Source organism: Lathamus discolor, chromosome 5 (assembly GCF_037157495.1).
Source record: "Lathamus discolor isolate bLatDis1 chromosome 5, bLatDis1.hap1, whole genome shotgun sequence".
NCBI classification, from domain to species: Eukaryota; Metazoa; Chordata; class Aves; order Psittaciformes; family Psittacidae; genus Lathamus; species Lathamus discolor.
In genome coordinates, this window is record NC_088888.1 from 124,850,534 (window position 1) to 124,863,118 (window position 12,585).

Below are 12,585 nucleotides of genomic sequence, written 5' to 3' on the forward strand. Positions count from 1 at the left end.
AGATGAACACATGGGGAAGGGTCCGGCTTGTTGAGCAAGAAGAGGAGCCAGGGCATGGCTCCCATGATCAACCCATAGCCCTGATCCTGGCTGCCTCGGAGGGGATTAGAGTGACTGACGTGGAATTGAGACATTGGAGCTTGCACAGAGGGGATGAGCCGCAGCGGCTGGAAGGGGGCAGCAGCCACTGTGCTGGCACTGGTGGATGTCCCAGTGGGGTGGCTTGTGGGGCTGCCATTGGTGCTGCTCCATCACAGCTTCATTGACACATATCATAGAACCCCGGCCTGGTTTGTGTTGGAAGGGACCTTAAAGCTCATCCAGTTCCAACCCCCTGCCCCGGGCAGGGGCATCTACTAGAGTAGGTTCCTCCAAGCCCCATCCCAGCCTCAGAGCTTTGGATTGGTGCTCACTGCAGTAAAGCCGATGCTGTACCTCTAAGCTAAAATGCTGAGCTGTAAATTGGGACTGCTCTGTTGAGAGCGAGATGGGCCGGTGCGGCCCTGGGGCATGAATAAAACAAGGGCAGGCTGTGAAGAGACAGGGATGAGCAGAACAGACAGGGCTGGGGCTGGTTCTTCAAGATGAGGAGCAAATCAGAACTAACCTAAACCACACACACAATTGTTAAGTAATTCCCAAGAGCCTTTTCCCGGGTGCAAGCACAGAGATCAGGCACTGGAAGACTCTGGAGGAGCCCTGGAGACCACCGCTCGGCAGGAAAAGTGCAACTATTACAGTGAGTTCCAGGAAATCTCATTAAAGCATCTCCCGGGAAGGCTGTGCATGTGCATAAGTGTGTTGGATGCACGGATGCCTGCAGACTCCAAGCACGCTCCCCTTTGTGAAACGACTGGCGTGTGCGCCCAGCGCCGCGATAGGGAACGCTGCTTTCTAAAGCTCCACATCCAGCCTGAGGGTTGCTTCGACCGGCTTAGGCGGAAACACACCGAGAGCAGCTCCCTGCCGAGCAGAGCGGGGTGAGGAGGGACCCCGCGGGTGCCCTGCAGCAGGTGCCCCCCCTCCAGCGCTTGTTCCGCCCTTGCTCGAGCCCATGAGCGCCTTTTCCCGGCCCCGCTCCGCCGCTCAGACCGCATGGACGGGGCGGGGGGACCCCGGCAGCTCCCTCCCTTCGGGCGGGACCTCGGCGGGAGGAGCCGGCACAAGGAGCAGGGTGGGGGGGACCCACAAGCACTCCCCCCCCCTCCAGGAGGGGGCCGGGATTTACGGGGCCGCCCCCACCGCAATCTCTCCGCTCCACGACGGCGGCGGCGGCGGCGGCCCGTTCCCGGAGGCGCTTCCTTCCTGCGGCGGGCGGCGGGGAGGGCCGGGGCTGCTATAAATCGGGGCGGGCGGGCGGCGGCATGCCAGAGATTTGCCGTGCCGGCCGGCCCCTCCGCCGCCCGCCATGCGGCGGCTCCCGCTGCCGCTGCCGCTGCTGCTGGCCGGGCTGGGGCTGGGGCTGGGGCTCGGGGGGGAAGCGGAGCCCGGAGGCCCCTCGGGAGCGCAGTGCCTGGAGCACGATTGCTTCGGGGTGTTCTGGTCGGCGCTGCCGTTCGCGGAGGCCGGCGCGGAGTGCCAGCGGGGCGGCGGGCACCTCATGACCGTCCGGTCCACCGTGGCGGAGGACGCGATCGCTTTGCTGCTGCAGAACCGGAGCGGGAACCTGTGGCTGGGGCTGCGCCTCGGGCTGCCCTGCACCGAACCGACCCAGCGCCTCCGCGGCTTCCAGTGGGTGACCGGCGACCGCAGCACCGATTACTCCAACTGGGCGCCGTCGGGGCGGCAGTGCGGGGAGTTCTGCGTGACCGTGTCGAGGGAGCTGCGCTGGGAGGAGCGGCCCTGCGAGGCTCCCGCCGACGGCTTCCTCTGCGAGTACAACTACTGGGGGAGCTGCCCGCGGCTGCCGCCCGCCGACGGGCTCCCCGTCGTGTACAGCACCCCGTTCGGGGCCAGCGGCGGCGACTTCCTGGCTCTGCCGCCCGGCAGCGCGGCCGACATCGCGGCCTTGGGGCTGGAGCTGCACTGCGAGGAGGACGGGGAGAGCGGGAGGCTGCGCTGGGGCCGGCCGGAGCTGGGGCCCTGGTCTTGCCGCTTGGACAACGGGGGCTGCGACGGGGCGTGCGAGGAGGACAGCGGGCAGGCGCGGTGCTCCTGCCCCGAGGGCAAAGTGCTGAGCGGCAACGAGCGCGGGTGCCGCTCGCCCTGCGCCGGAGCCCCGTGCCAGCACCACTGCGTGGTGGCCGGCTCCACCTTCGTCTGCATGTGCGAGGCCGGGTACCTCTTGGCCGCCGACGGCAGCAGCTGCGAGGACGACGACGACTGCGCCGTGGTGCCCAGCGTGTGCGAGCAGGTCTGTGTCAACACCGAGGGCGGCTTCGAGTGCCACTGCCACCGCGGGTACACGATGGTGGACGGGCACTGCCAGGCGCTGCCCATGTCCCGCTGCTACAAAGCCCCCTGCGAGCAGCAGTGCGAGGAGGTGCCCGACGGGTACCGCTGCGGCTGCTTCCCCGGCTACGCCGTTGACCCCCGGGTGCCCACCCACTGCGTGCTGCACTGCAATCGCAGCCAGTGCCCGGCCAAGTGCGACCCTTACACCCTGTCCTGCGAGTGCCCCGAAGGCTTCGTGCTGGACAACAGCCAGGTCTGCATGGACATCGACGAGTGCGACATGAACTTCTGCCAGCACAACTGCACCAACTACCCCGGCGGCTTCGAGTGCCACTGCTCCGCCGGCTACCGGCTCGTGGACCAGACTGACTGCATTGAGATCCTGGGGGAGGATGGGGAAGGAGCCTACTCAGGGGATTTCGGGCCCGGACCCCAGCTGCCTGTGCCCAGCCGGACCCCACCGAAGGCAGAACGCCTTCACCCCGGTGCCCTGGTGGGTATCACTGTGGGTGTCCTCTCCGCAGCGCTGGCTCTGCTGGCCCTGGCCTACCATCTGGCCAGGAGGTGCTGCAGGGCCCCCGCCACCATGGATTACAAGTGCAATTGTCCCCATGAAAAGGAGATGGGACTTCAGCCGGTCACCTCGGGGTGCGCAGCAGCCAGCCAGAAGCTGTAGGACAGGCAGAGGGAGGGGGACGGAGCTGAGTCACATTCACTCTCCCCATCCCCTGCAGTCTTTGAGTGATAAAAAGGGTTTGGGAAAAGCTGTGATTCCCCCCCCCCCCCGAAACACTCCCCGCTTTCCAGCCGGCTCTTGCAGTATTCACCCCGGAGAGCAGGGAAGGTGGAAGGGCCGGAGCGCTGCTCGGTTCCTCTCCCTTTGCGGGCACTGTGGGGGTTCAGCTTTCCTTTCCCTTTTCCAGGCACCCGGGGGGTTCAAGGGGAGCCCTTGTTTCTTACAGGAGGGACGTCTCCCTCTGGAAGTGACTTGTAAATCTGTATCTATCGCGGGATGAGAGCTGAGTTGCTGCTACCCGGGGAAGGGCACTTGGCCCCAGATCCCGTTCCCTTCTCTGGGAAACTGGGATGGAATGGATGGCATTCCCGGAGCGGCAAAGAGATGGGATGCCCCTGCCTTTGTGTTCCCGTTAGTGGGTTTAAACTGACGGGTGATGGCAGAGGGAGCGAAGACCTTGTGCTCAGCACTTTGCAACGCTCCCAGCTTTTGCCTCCTGCCCCCCCCCTTTTGCCTCTTGCCTCTGGCAGCTGAGCACTTTCCACCTTAAATCACTACCAACAGCAGGGGCCCTGCTGCTGTCACAGTCAGGGCTAAACCACTTGATTTCTCATCCCTTTTACCATTTTGGGGCTGTTTCGGTGTGTGCAGAGGTTAAACGTGGACACTGAGACTGCCAGGGTCATGTTTTCCATGGCAGGAGCGGTCGTTCCCAGCCTCGTGTTCCCCAGCCCGTTTCTCCCATGATTTTCTGCCCTTCTTGCCTTAAAACGCTGTGGGTTTATTCACAAACCCACTGCACCGACCCCTCCTGCCCACAGGGTTTTGTCCTTTGGGCTTGCCCAGGGCTGAGCCTAATCCATGTTGAAGCCTATGGCAGAACTTTCCGGGGGGGCACGATCCCCCCTGCTGCGTGCTTCCCATCATCTGGAGAAGCATTTTGGGTGTTTTTCCAGCCCCATCATTCCATGGGGAATCCCGGAGCAAAGCCTGAGTGGTGTTGGGAGCCGGAGCGGCTGTGGGGTGAGTGGTGGGAGCGGGTGCTGACAGCTTTATGCCCATGAGATATCGCCCTGCAGCAGGGGCTGGCTTTCCTACAGGAAGCTTTGGAAGGCCGGGGTCAGAGCTTGGGAGGGCTGGGTGCTGCAGAGGGGCTGAAGGGCTTGGGGCCAGGGGGGGGTCCTGTCTTTCCTTATGTTCTAAACAACAAGCAGCATTCCCCCCCCCCTCGCTGTTCCTATATGATAGAGCTCCTCTGCAGCCTCCAAGGGAAATAAAAGACACCCATTGTATAAATCAAAGCTTTCCTAATGTAAATGGTCCAAGCCCCTGTTTTATACACCCGGCACGTTTGTAAATACTTATTTATTTATTGGAAATATACCCTCTGCAATGCACAATCCCGTGTGTAGACAAATAAAGCTGGTTTACAGAAAGCTGCTGCTGAGATATTCTTTCTCCCCTTCCCTAAAATGACTCTTTAATTCCCCCCCCGCTCCATCACTAAGCACTGGTCTGTCTTAACCTGTCACAAGCCTGGTTGGAGTTGGGGAAAAAAGGAGCTGTGGGCTCTTAGCTGTAAACAAGCCCTGCCAGTTATTCCATCGGCGTGATTCAAGCAGCAGGAATGAGCCATAAATAATGGAGAACGGGAATAACATTAACAGGAGAAAGTTAAAACCAAACAAGCTGGAAATGGGGAATGCAATGGTGCCCCAGGGCTGATGTTTCTCGGGGGGTGTGCTTCAGGTGCCACTGGAGGTGATGCTGAGAGGGTGGGATTTGCTTTTCCTGGGTTTTTCATGGGGAAAATCCACCCATTTGTGCTAAAATCCTTTTGTCTGGGAATTTGGGGGGGGGGGCAGATTGTTGGTGGGACCTAAGTTCTTCCCTTTCCCCGTTAGCTGAAGGGAGGTTTGATGCCCCGCTGGTTCCTGCCAAGGTTGGTTTGCTCAGAACCCCCTTTTTCTATATAGAAGGAACCCAATGGGGTCACATCCATCCTGTGCTCCCGACAGTGATGGAGAAGGCCAGCCTGGTCCTACCCCCTCACTTGTCTATAGCCAAGGGGCTGGTGGGCTTCCCTCCATCCTCCAGAGCGCGTTTTGGGCAGGAGCAGAGAGTTGGTGGTGCGTTGTTCTGTATTACCATGGAGTGGCGCCTGCCCCGTGGCTGGTCCCTGCCCACAACGGCATCTTGCGATCCCCATGGAGCCTCCTCCGTGCCGAAGGTAACCACGACACTCACGCAGCTGATGCGATGAACTGCACCCCAGGCCAGTCTTATGGCTTTTATTTGGTTGAACCGCACAGCACGAGGGTCCGCGGCAGTTTATCCCCCTCTCCATCCCCACTTCCCATGCCCCGTGGACACCCACAAGGCCTGAGGCCACCCTAGAAGGTGGTGGTCCTGGCGAGGAGCGGCGCGGGCTTGCAGCAGGGCTCGGGGAGCCCGGGGTCCTGCTGGCAGGACAGGGCTGGGCACACGCAGCCCTTGCCCTTGTCGTCCCCCCGGGGGGCAGCGCAGTAGTCGAGGGGCTCTTCCTCCTCCTCCTCCTCCTCGGTTGCCCCCTCGCCAGCGTGGCAGCAGCAGAGGCTGGCGTCGAGGCAGCGCCGCAACACGCCGTGGAAGGAGTGCCGGAAGTTCTCGGATAGGAAGCCGTAGAGGATGGGGTTGGCGCAGCTATTGGAGTAGCTGAGGATGAGGGAGGCGTTGTTGACGGTGGCATCCAAGCGGCCGGGCAGCAGGAGGTTGACGAGCTGCACCACGTAGAAGGGCATCCAGCACACCACGAACATGGCCACCACCATCAGCACCAGGCGCGTCAGCTTGCCCTCGGAGCGCCGGCGCTGCTGCCAGCCCACCCGCTGCGCCACGGCGCGCATCTTGCCCACGATCAGCAGGTAGCACAGCCCCATGGCCAGCACCGGCAGCAGGAACCCCAGCAGGGTGGTGTAGACCACGAAAGCGGCCGACCAAGCCGGGCTCGGCCAGAGGAGGTTGCAGGCCACCGCTTGGCCATCGCGGGTCGTTGCGGTGCCGGCGAAGATGGGGATGGGCGAAGCCACCAGCAAGGAGAGGAGCCACACGCCGCCGTTGACCATCTTGGCCACCCGAGGACGGCGGTAGGTGGCCGCCCGCAGCGGGTGCACCACCGCGATGTAGCGGTCCAGGCTGAGGACGGTCAAGCAGAAGACGCTGGTGAACATGTTGAGCCCATCGACGCCCAGCACGGTGCGGCACAGGGCCCGGCCGAAGGGCCAGTGGTGGAGGGCGGCCGACGTGGCCACGAAGGGGATGCTGAGCATGAAGAGTTCGTCGGCGATGGCCAAGTTGAGCAGGTAGATGTTGGTGGCCGTCTTCATCTTGGCGTAGCGCAGGATGACGAAGATCACCAGGGAGTTGCCCAGCAGCCCCAGCAGGCACACCAGGGCGTAGATGCACTGGATCACCACCATGCCCACGATCTCGCCCGCCTTGCTGCCCCACTCCGCCTGCCCCTGCTGCCAGCCGGCCTCCCCCGTGGCCATGCTGGTGTTGGGGGGCACCTCGGAGGAGGCCCAGCTGGATACGGTCCACAGGGACACGCTGGCCGCCTGGGACACTGCCGGGAGCTGCTCGGTGTCCGCACTCATGATGGGAGGTGGTCCATGGATGGGACACTGCCAGGGATGGGGGGTCAGCCTGCAGGCAGGGCATGGGCAGAGAGAGACGGGGGTGAGAGCTGTGCACACCGGATGTGAAGCACGCTCCCCTGCCTTCCCTCTTGGATGGGTCATAGAATCATGGAATGGTTTGTGCTGGAAGGGACCTTACAGCTCCTCCAGCTCCAACCCCTGCCCCGGGCAGGGACCCCTTCCACTGGAGCAGCTTACTCCAAGCCCCTGTGTCCAACCTGGCCTTGAGCACTGCCAGGGATGGGGCAGCCCCCACCAGTGCTGCCACCACCACCACTCACAGCCACATGCATTGGGCAGCTCCGGCTCTGGGCCCCCCCAGCTCCCTCCATCCCTGTCCAGGCACCTGCAGGTCACTCCTCAGGGCAGCAGCATCCTTTTCCAGGCTGGAGCATCCCAGCTCTTGGGGGTCTTGTTGGGCATGGGGGGGGTGCCTTCACCATGCGTGGGGGCCTGCCAGTGACAAACCTGGCCTGGGTATCAGTGCCACCACCCCAATGAATCCCTGCACATCTCAATGGTGTCATTAACCCCTGCGGGGGGAGCAAAGGGAAGGAGAAACCGAGGCGGGGGGGCGGCTATACGTTACCTCTCAATCCTCCAGGGACTGAAGGAGCCTCCTGCTTTGCTCCGGGGGGGCAGACGCTGGGATCTGCTCCGGTGGGATGCAGGGGCTGTTGGCAATGCAAAGTCCTGCTTGACCTGAATCAGATGACCAGAAGGATCCGGACCTTTTAAAGTGAAGGACAGACCGTGCGTGCCGGCTGGGAATGAAGCTCATCCCCATCACCCATTCCAGGGAAATCAGCTTGTCCATCGAGAATGCGCCAGCAGAAAGCAGCCAGGATTCTGGTTCAGGCTCTCCCGGGGGGAGCAAAGCAGCGGACGTCCCCTTGCTCTGCCTCTCCGAGGGGTACGAGGTCCCGCTGCCCCCCCCCCGAGGGGACACGCCATCCCCCGGGGCCCCTGCGCTGCGGGCGCTGCGGCGGACGGGATGCTGCAGCCCGGGCGCGGCGGTGATGGGCGGGAGGGAGGGATGGAGAGAAGGATGCAGGGAGGGAGGGGGGGGACGGGACGGGGCCTCCTCATCCTCCCGCACCCCCGGGTCCCTCCGGGGTGTCCCCGCCCGGGCAAGGCAGGAGATGCAGGCAGGTTGCCCTGGAAACCGCCCCCCCCTCCCCTTCATCCGCACTCGCTCCCGCATCCCTCCCCCTGCCCCGACATTCCTCACTGCAGGGAGGGACCCCCCTTTTCCACAGGAGGGGAGCATCCCGCAGCACCCGGCATCCAAACCCGGGGACCAGAGGGTGAGGGGGGTAAGGACCAGCCCAAACCTGGCCCCAAAACCTGTTATGTGCTGAAATCCTGCCCCCTGATCACAGAACCCTAGAGTGGTTTGGGTTGGAAAGGACCTTAAAATCATCCAGTTCCAACCCCCTGCTACGGGCAGGGAAAAGTCTACACCAAATTTCTTGGTGCAATGAGTGAAAATGGGGCAGAGATTCCATCTTTCTATTTTTAACTATTATTTTTTAAGCATCTGTTGTGTTTATTGGGTATTTTATGTGATTCTTTGGTAGTTTGGCTGGTTTTTTCCTATGAGAGAGATCGAGGACATCCTCATGCCAAGAAACCAGCACCAGCAGCACAGCAACAGCCCTGGTCTGGGGCGGGCAGCACCACATGCCATCACCTATGGGGCTGGGGACGTACTGATGGTGCAGCCCCATCCTCACCCTCCCACTTTGAGCCATCAAATGACTGTCTTTTCCTCAGTTTCCCCCATCTCACGCTCCCAAGTCACGCTCCTGTGGGTCACGGAGATTTTGGGAAGTCAGGACGGAGCTGGGAGCAGGCTGGATGGGCTCATCTGTGTGTGGATGGGGTTCTGCAGGGCTGGGAAAGGAGCTAAACACGTGTATTATATTACAGAGAACATGCATGGGAAAGCAGGTGCATTTTTCCTCTTGGTGCTTAAATATACAACCATAGTTAATTGAGCAGCTGGTGAGGATGTTTTGGCTATGACATCCCAGCTTAAATACCATGGATGTGGAGAAGCACAGAGGGAGCTGGTACCCGGAGCTGCAGGGACCATGGGGCTGGGCACGGAGACCCCACCTCCACACGCTGCTCCCCCTCCACCTCCATGAGGTGTTTTAATAGGGAGAAAATGACACAGAATTCCCTGTGTCAGCGGGTGCTGGGATGGACACGGAGGCCACCAGGCTCCAGGCGTTCCTGTTGCAGCCGGCGACCGGAAAATGGGGAATAAAACAATGAAACTGCCTGGAGATTACATCGGCCCGAGGAACAGGAAATGGTTAAATGCTCCTTTACTGTAAGGGAGGAAACTCCTTCGCATCGAGCAGGACTTCTGCCCACATTGTGCTGCTGGTTATGAGTGCTTTGGGTGGGGAGAGCGGGCACGAAGAGCTTTGGCTGCACCACAACGTTTCACGGTGGCTGGTGCCACAGGAGCCTCCTTATGGGTGGCTGTGGGTGCAATGACATGGGGCAACCTGTTAGTGCCCTGGCAATCGTAGGATCCCAGCCTGGTTTGGGTTGGAAGGGAGCTTAAAGCTCCTCCAGCTCCAACCCTGCCACACTGAGGGACCCCTTCCACTGGAGCAGCTTGCTCCAAGCCCCTTGCCCAGCCTGGCCTTGAAGCGCTCCTCCAGCAGCTTGGGAGCAGCTCTCCTGTTTGGGATGATTTCCCAAGGGATCCTGCATCATGTGCATAGGAAAGATGAGTTTCTCTAAGCCAAAGAGCCCCCCATTGCCAACAATAACGGGTTTAAACCCCCTCCTGGTGCTGTGCTCCGTGCTGAGCTCACCAGGCTTTTCCCTCCTTCCTTCCTTGCATCCAAACCTCACGGAGCAGAGATTTGAGATGAGAGCTTCTCCCCCAAGTTATTTTAGTTGAGTCGCCCAAGCAGCCAGCCCAACCTGCTTTCCCTCAAGTGCAGCTCTCCAGATGGTCCATGTTAAAATAAACCCCAAGTCATTCCCTCCCCGAGACAGCATCAAGTGCTGCTTAAATAGAATCATGGAATGGTTTGGGTTGGAAGGGACCTGAAAGCTCCTCCAGCTCCAACCCCTGCCACGGGCAGGGACCCCTTCCACTGGAGCAGCTTGCTCCAAGCCCCTGTGTCCAACCTGGCCTTGAGCACTGCCAGGGATGGGGCAGCCACAGCTTCGCTGGGTAAGATCTCATCTCAAGCTGAATAGTTCCTTTTCTGCCTGCAACATAAAAATCCACCTTGAAACACAGCCAGAAGTGTTAAAATAGGCCATCAAAAATGTCTTGTTCTCTGATCAGAATGAAACGCTAATGAAATGCGGTGCTGGGCAGAGCAGGCGCTGGGGGCTATTTTTTCCCCTTTCAGGCTATTTTTGTGTTTAAATCTTTTCCTTAAAAAAGAAATGTGGTTCAGAAATGGAACTGCTGAAATATTCCGACTTGAAAATGTCTGGAAAATAGGCTTTAAAACGGCTCCAAGCTCTTATCCCAGGATGGAAATGGTGCTTCCAGCCCCTGCCAGGCTCCGGGGCACAGCTGGTAAAGCTCACACCAGGGACTCTGCTTTGGAGGAGCTGTAGATGGATGTACCCAGTGGGAACATATACATGGGCTATAACACGGGGCTGTGTCGAATTAGCCCCATTTCCATACCTCAGTGGTGGTGTGAACACTGGGCGCGATGAGGAACGTTCCGTTCCCTGCTGTTAGCGTGGCTCATGTTAACTCATTGCCACCAACTTACATCTGGTTCCTCATCTGATTAGAAGCCAGGGCACACTGAGGGCTTTGTAGGGCTGAATCCAGCCGGGGGAGTGCATCAGGGCTGGGGGTCTCTTCACCGTCACCATTGAATCATAGAATCAGCTGGGTTGGAAAAGACCTTTGCTATCATTAAATCCAACCATTACCCCAAGGCCACCACTAACCCATTGTCGCAGTGGTGCCACCACCTTGTCAGCATCCAGGAGCTGCTTTCCCAGCTAAAACCAGGCTAATCCCTGCAGTGAGACCTGGATTAATACAAACACGAGGCAGCCAAATGTGCATTTTCTCCACTCTCAGCCTTTAAAGCTTGAATATTAAACGTGAGCATCTTCGCTTTGCAGCATTTATATACGTTCCCTTCTGGCTGGGTTATGTTATGCACGAGCCAAAAAGACTTTGTATTCTGATAGAACATTGTGCAGTTAGGAAGGAGGAGAAGGAAATCATCAAATCCCAAACGGTTGTGGATTGGAAGGGACCTTAAAGATCCCAGAATCCCAGCCTGGGTTGGCTTGGAAGGGACCTTAAAGCTCATCCAGTCCCAACCCCTGCCGCAGACAGGGGAATCAGACTCGAACAGTTGACCCCGCTGCTCCAACTTGAATCTTAGTGGTACAGCATTAATGATTCCATCAGTTCACCCACGAAGAGCCCTCTCAAAGGGCTGCTCAACAGAAGAGCCAGGGTCATCCCCAAGGGTGGTAGCTGCCTCTGAGCAAGTACAGCATCATGGCCGGTGGCAGAGAAGAAGCAAAAGGAAGAGAAAATGAGTCACAAACGCTTAATAAATTTCAATGAAATGTAAATTAAAACAAAAAACCCCAGTTGATTTTACATGAAATGAAAAACTAATCACCAAGGGGATAATGCGGCTCCCGCTGGGGCAGAACAGCCTAGCACAGAAGGAAAAGAGGTGTAAAATGCTTTCAATCATGTTATAGAGTGGTGGGGTGTTGGTGCCTACACTTCAGTGGGGGAGCAGCCATCACACTGAGCATCCCACCCTTCCCCGTGGCAAGTATGTGTCTTCTTCAGCTATTAATTCCCAAAAGAGTGGATGGAAAATGAGTTGAAAACAACGACATTCAAAACCAGGTTCTGGGCTTCTGATGGAGACAAAGGCTCCTCCTGAAAAGCTCTGTCTCTTACAGAGGGGATGTGAGGTGCTTCATGGCCGTGTTGTGAGAACCAGCGGCATCAGAGAACCCCAGGTTCATTCCCTGAAAAGCCAAGTTTTACAGCCCGTGCAGTTGGAGCATCCCCCTCTGCCCTTTGAAGCCAGGGGAGAGGCTTCATCCCCACCAGGCACAGTTGGAAATGAGACATTTTAAGTGGAATTATTGTTACGTCTTCCCTGGAAACCTCTCTCATTCAATCACCTAAATGAAAAGCAAAGGGCTCAGCCTAGAGAGGGTTTCCCCAGAACCCAACCCGATGCCACTGCTGCTCATAGCTGGGGATACCCTGAGGATACACGGCTCTGTCTGCCCTGCAGCAAGGAGGGCCTCTGAGTACTGGAGAGCAAGGAGGGGAGGATGTGCCCAGCAGCGGGATGGATTGTGATGGAAGAGCATCATAGAATCCTGGAATGGGTTGGGTTGAAGAGACCTCAAAGCTCCTCCAGCCCCAACCCCTGCCACAGGCAGGGACCCCTTCCACTGGAGCAGCTTGCTCCAAGCCCCTGTGTCCAACCTGGCCTTGAGCACTGCCAGGGATGGGGCAGCCACAGCTTCTCTGGGCACCCTGTGCCAGCGCCTCAGCACCCTCACAGGGAAGAGCTTCTGCCTAAGAGCTCAGCTCAGTCTCCCCTCGGGCAGGTTCAAGCCATTCCCCTTGGCCTGTCCCTACAGGCCCTTGTCCCAAGCCCCTCTCCAGGTTCCCTGCAGCCCCTTCAGGCACTGGAGCTGCTCTCAGGTCTCCCCTTCAGGAGCCTTCTCTTCTCCAGGCTGCCCCAGCCCTCGCAGCAGCTCTGTGGCCTCCTTTGCACT

The 12,585-nt window shown here is 59.2% G+C and overlaps 2 protein-coding genes across 2 annotated transcripts; one reads left to right on the forward strand and one right to left on the reverse strand.

Annotated features, from left to right (window-relative positions):
• Positions 1 to 1,268: 1,268 nt before the first annotated feature.
• Positions 1,269 to 4,566, forward strand: THBD (thrombomodulin). Its single transcript, XM_065682569.1, has one exon. It carries the CDS (start codon positions 1,409 to 1,411, stop codon positions 3,068 to 3,070), a length of 1,662 nt encoding a protein of 553 aa, XP_065538641.1. The 5' UTR covers positions 1,269 to 1,408; the 3' UTR covers positions 3,071 to 4,566.
• A 957-nt stretch (positions 4,567 to 5,523) lies between these two features.
• Positions 5,524 to 7,513, reverse strand: SSTR4 (somatostatin receptor 4). The gene is made up of 2 exons (XM_065679272.1): positions 7,397 to 7,513; positions 5,524 to 6,814 (listed from the first exon to the last, which is right to left on the reverse strand). Exon 2 carries the CDS (start codon positions 6,763 to 6,765, stop codon positions 5,524 to 5,526), a length of 1,242 nt encoding a protein of 413 aa, XP_065535344.1. The 5' UTR covers positions 6,766 to 6,814; positions 7,397 to 7,513.
• Positions 7,514 to 12,585: the final 5,072 nt, after the last annotated feature.

What these genes read in the sequence shown, in the direction of transcription:
- THBD (XM_065682569.1), top strand. Translation starts at nt 1,409, where the DNA reads ATGCGGCGGCTCCCGCTGCCGCTGCCGCTGCTGCTGGCCGGGCTGGGG.
- SSTR4 (XM_065679272.1), bottom strand. Translation starts at nt 6,765, where the DNA reads ATGAGTGCGGACACCGAGCAGCTCCCGGCAGTGTCCCAGGCGGCCAGC.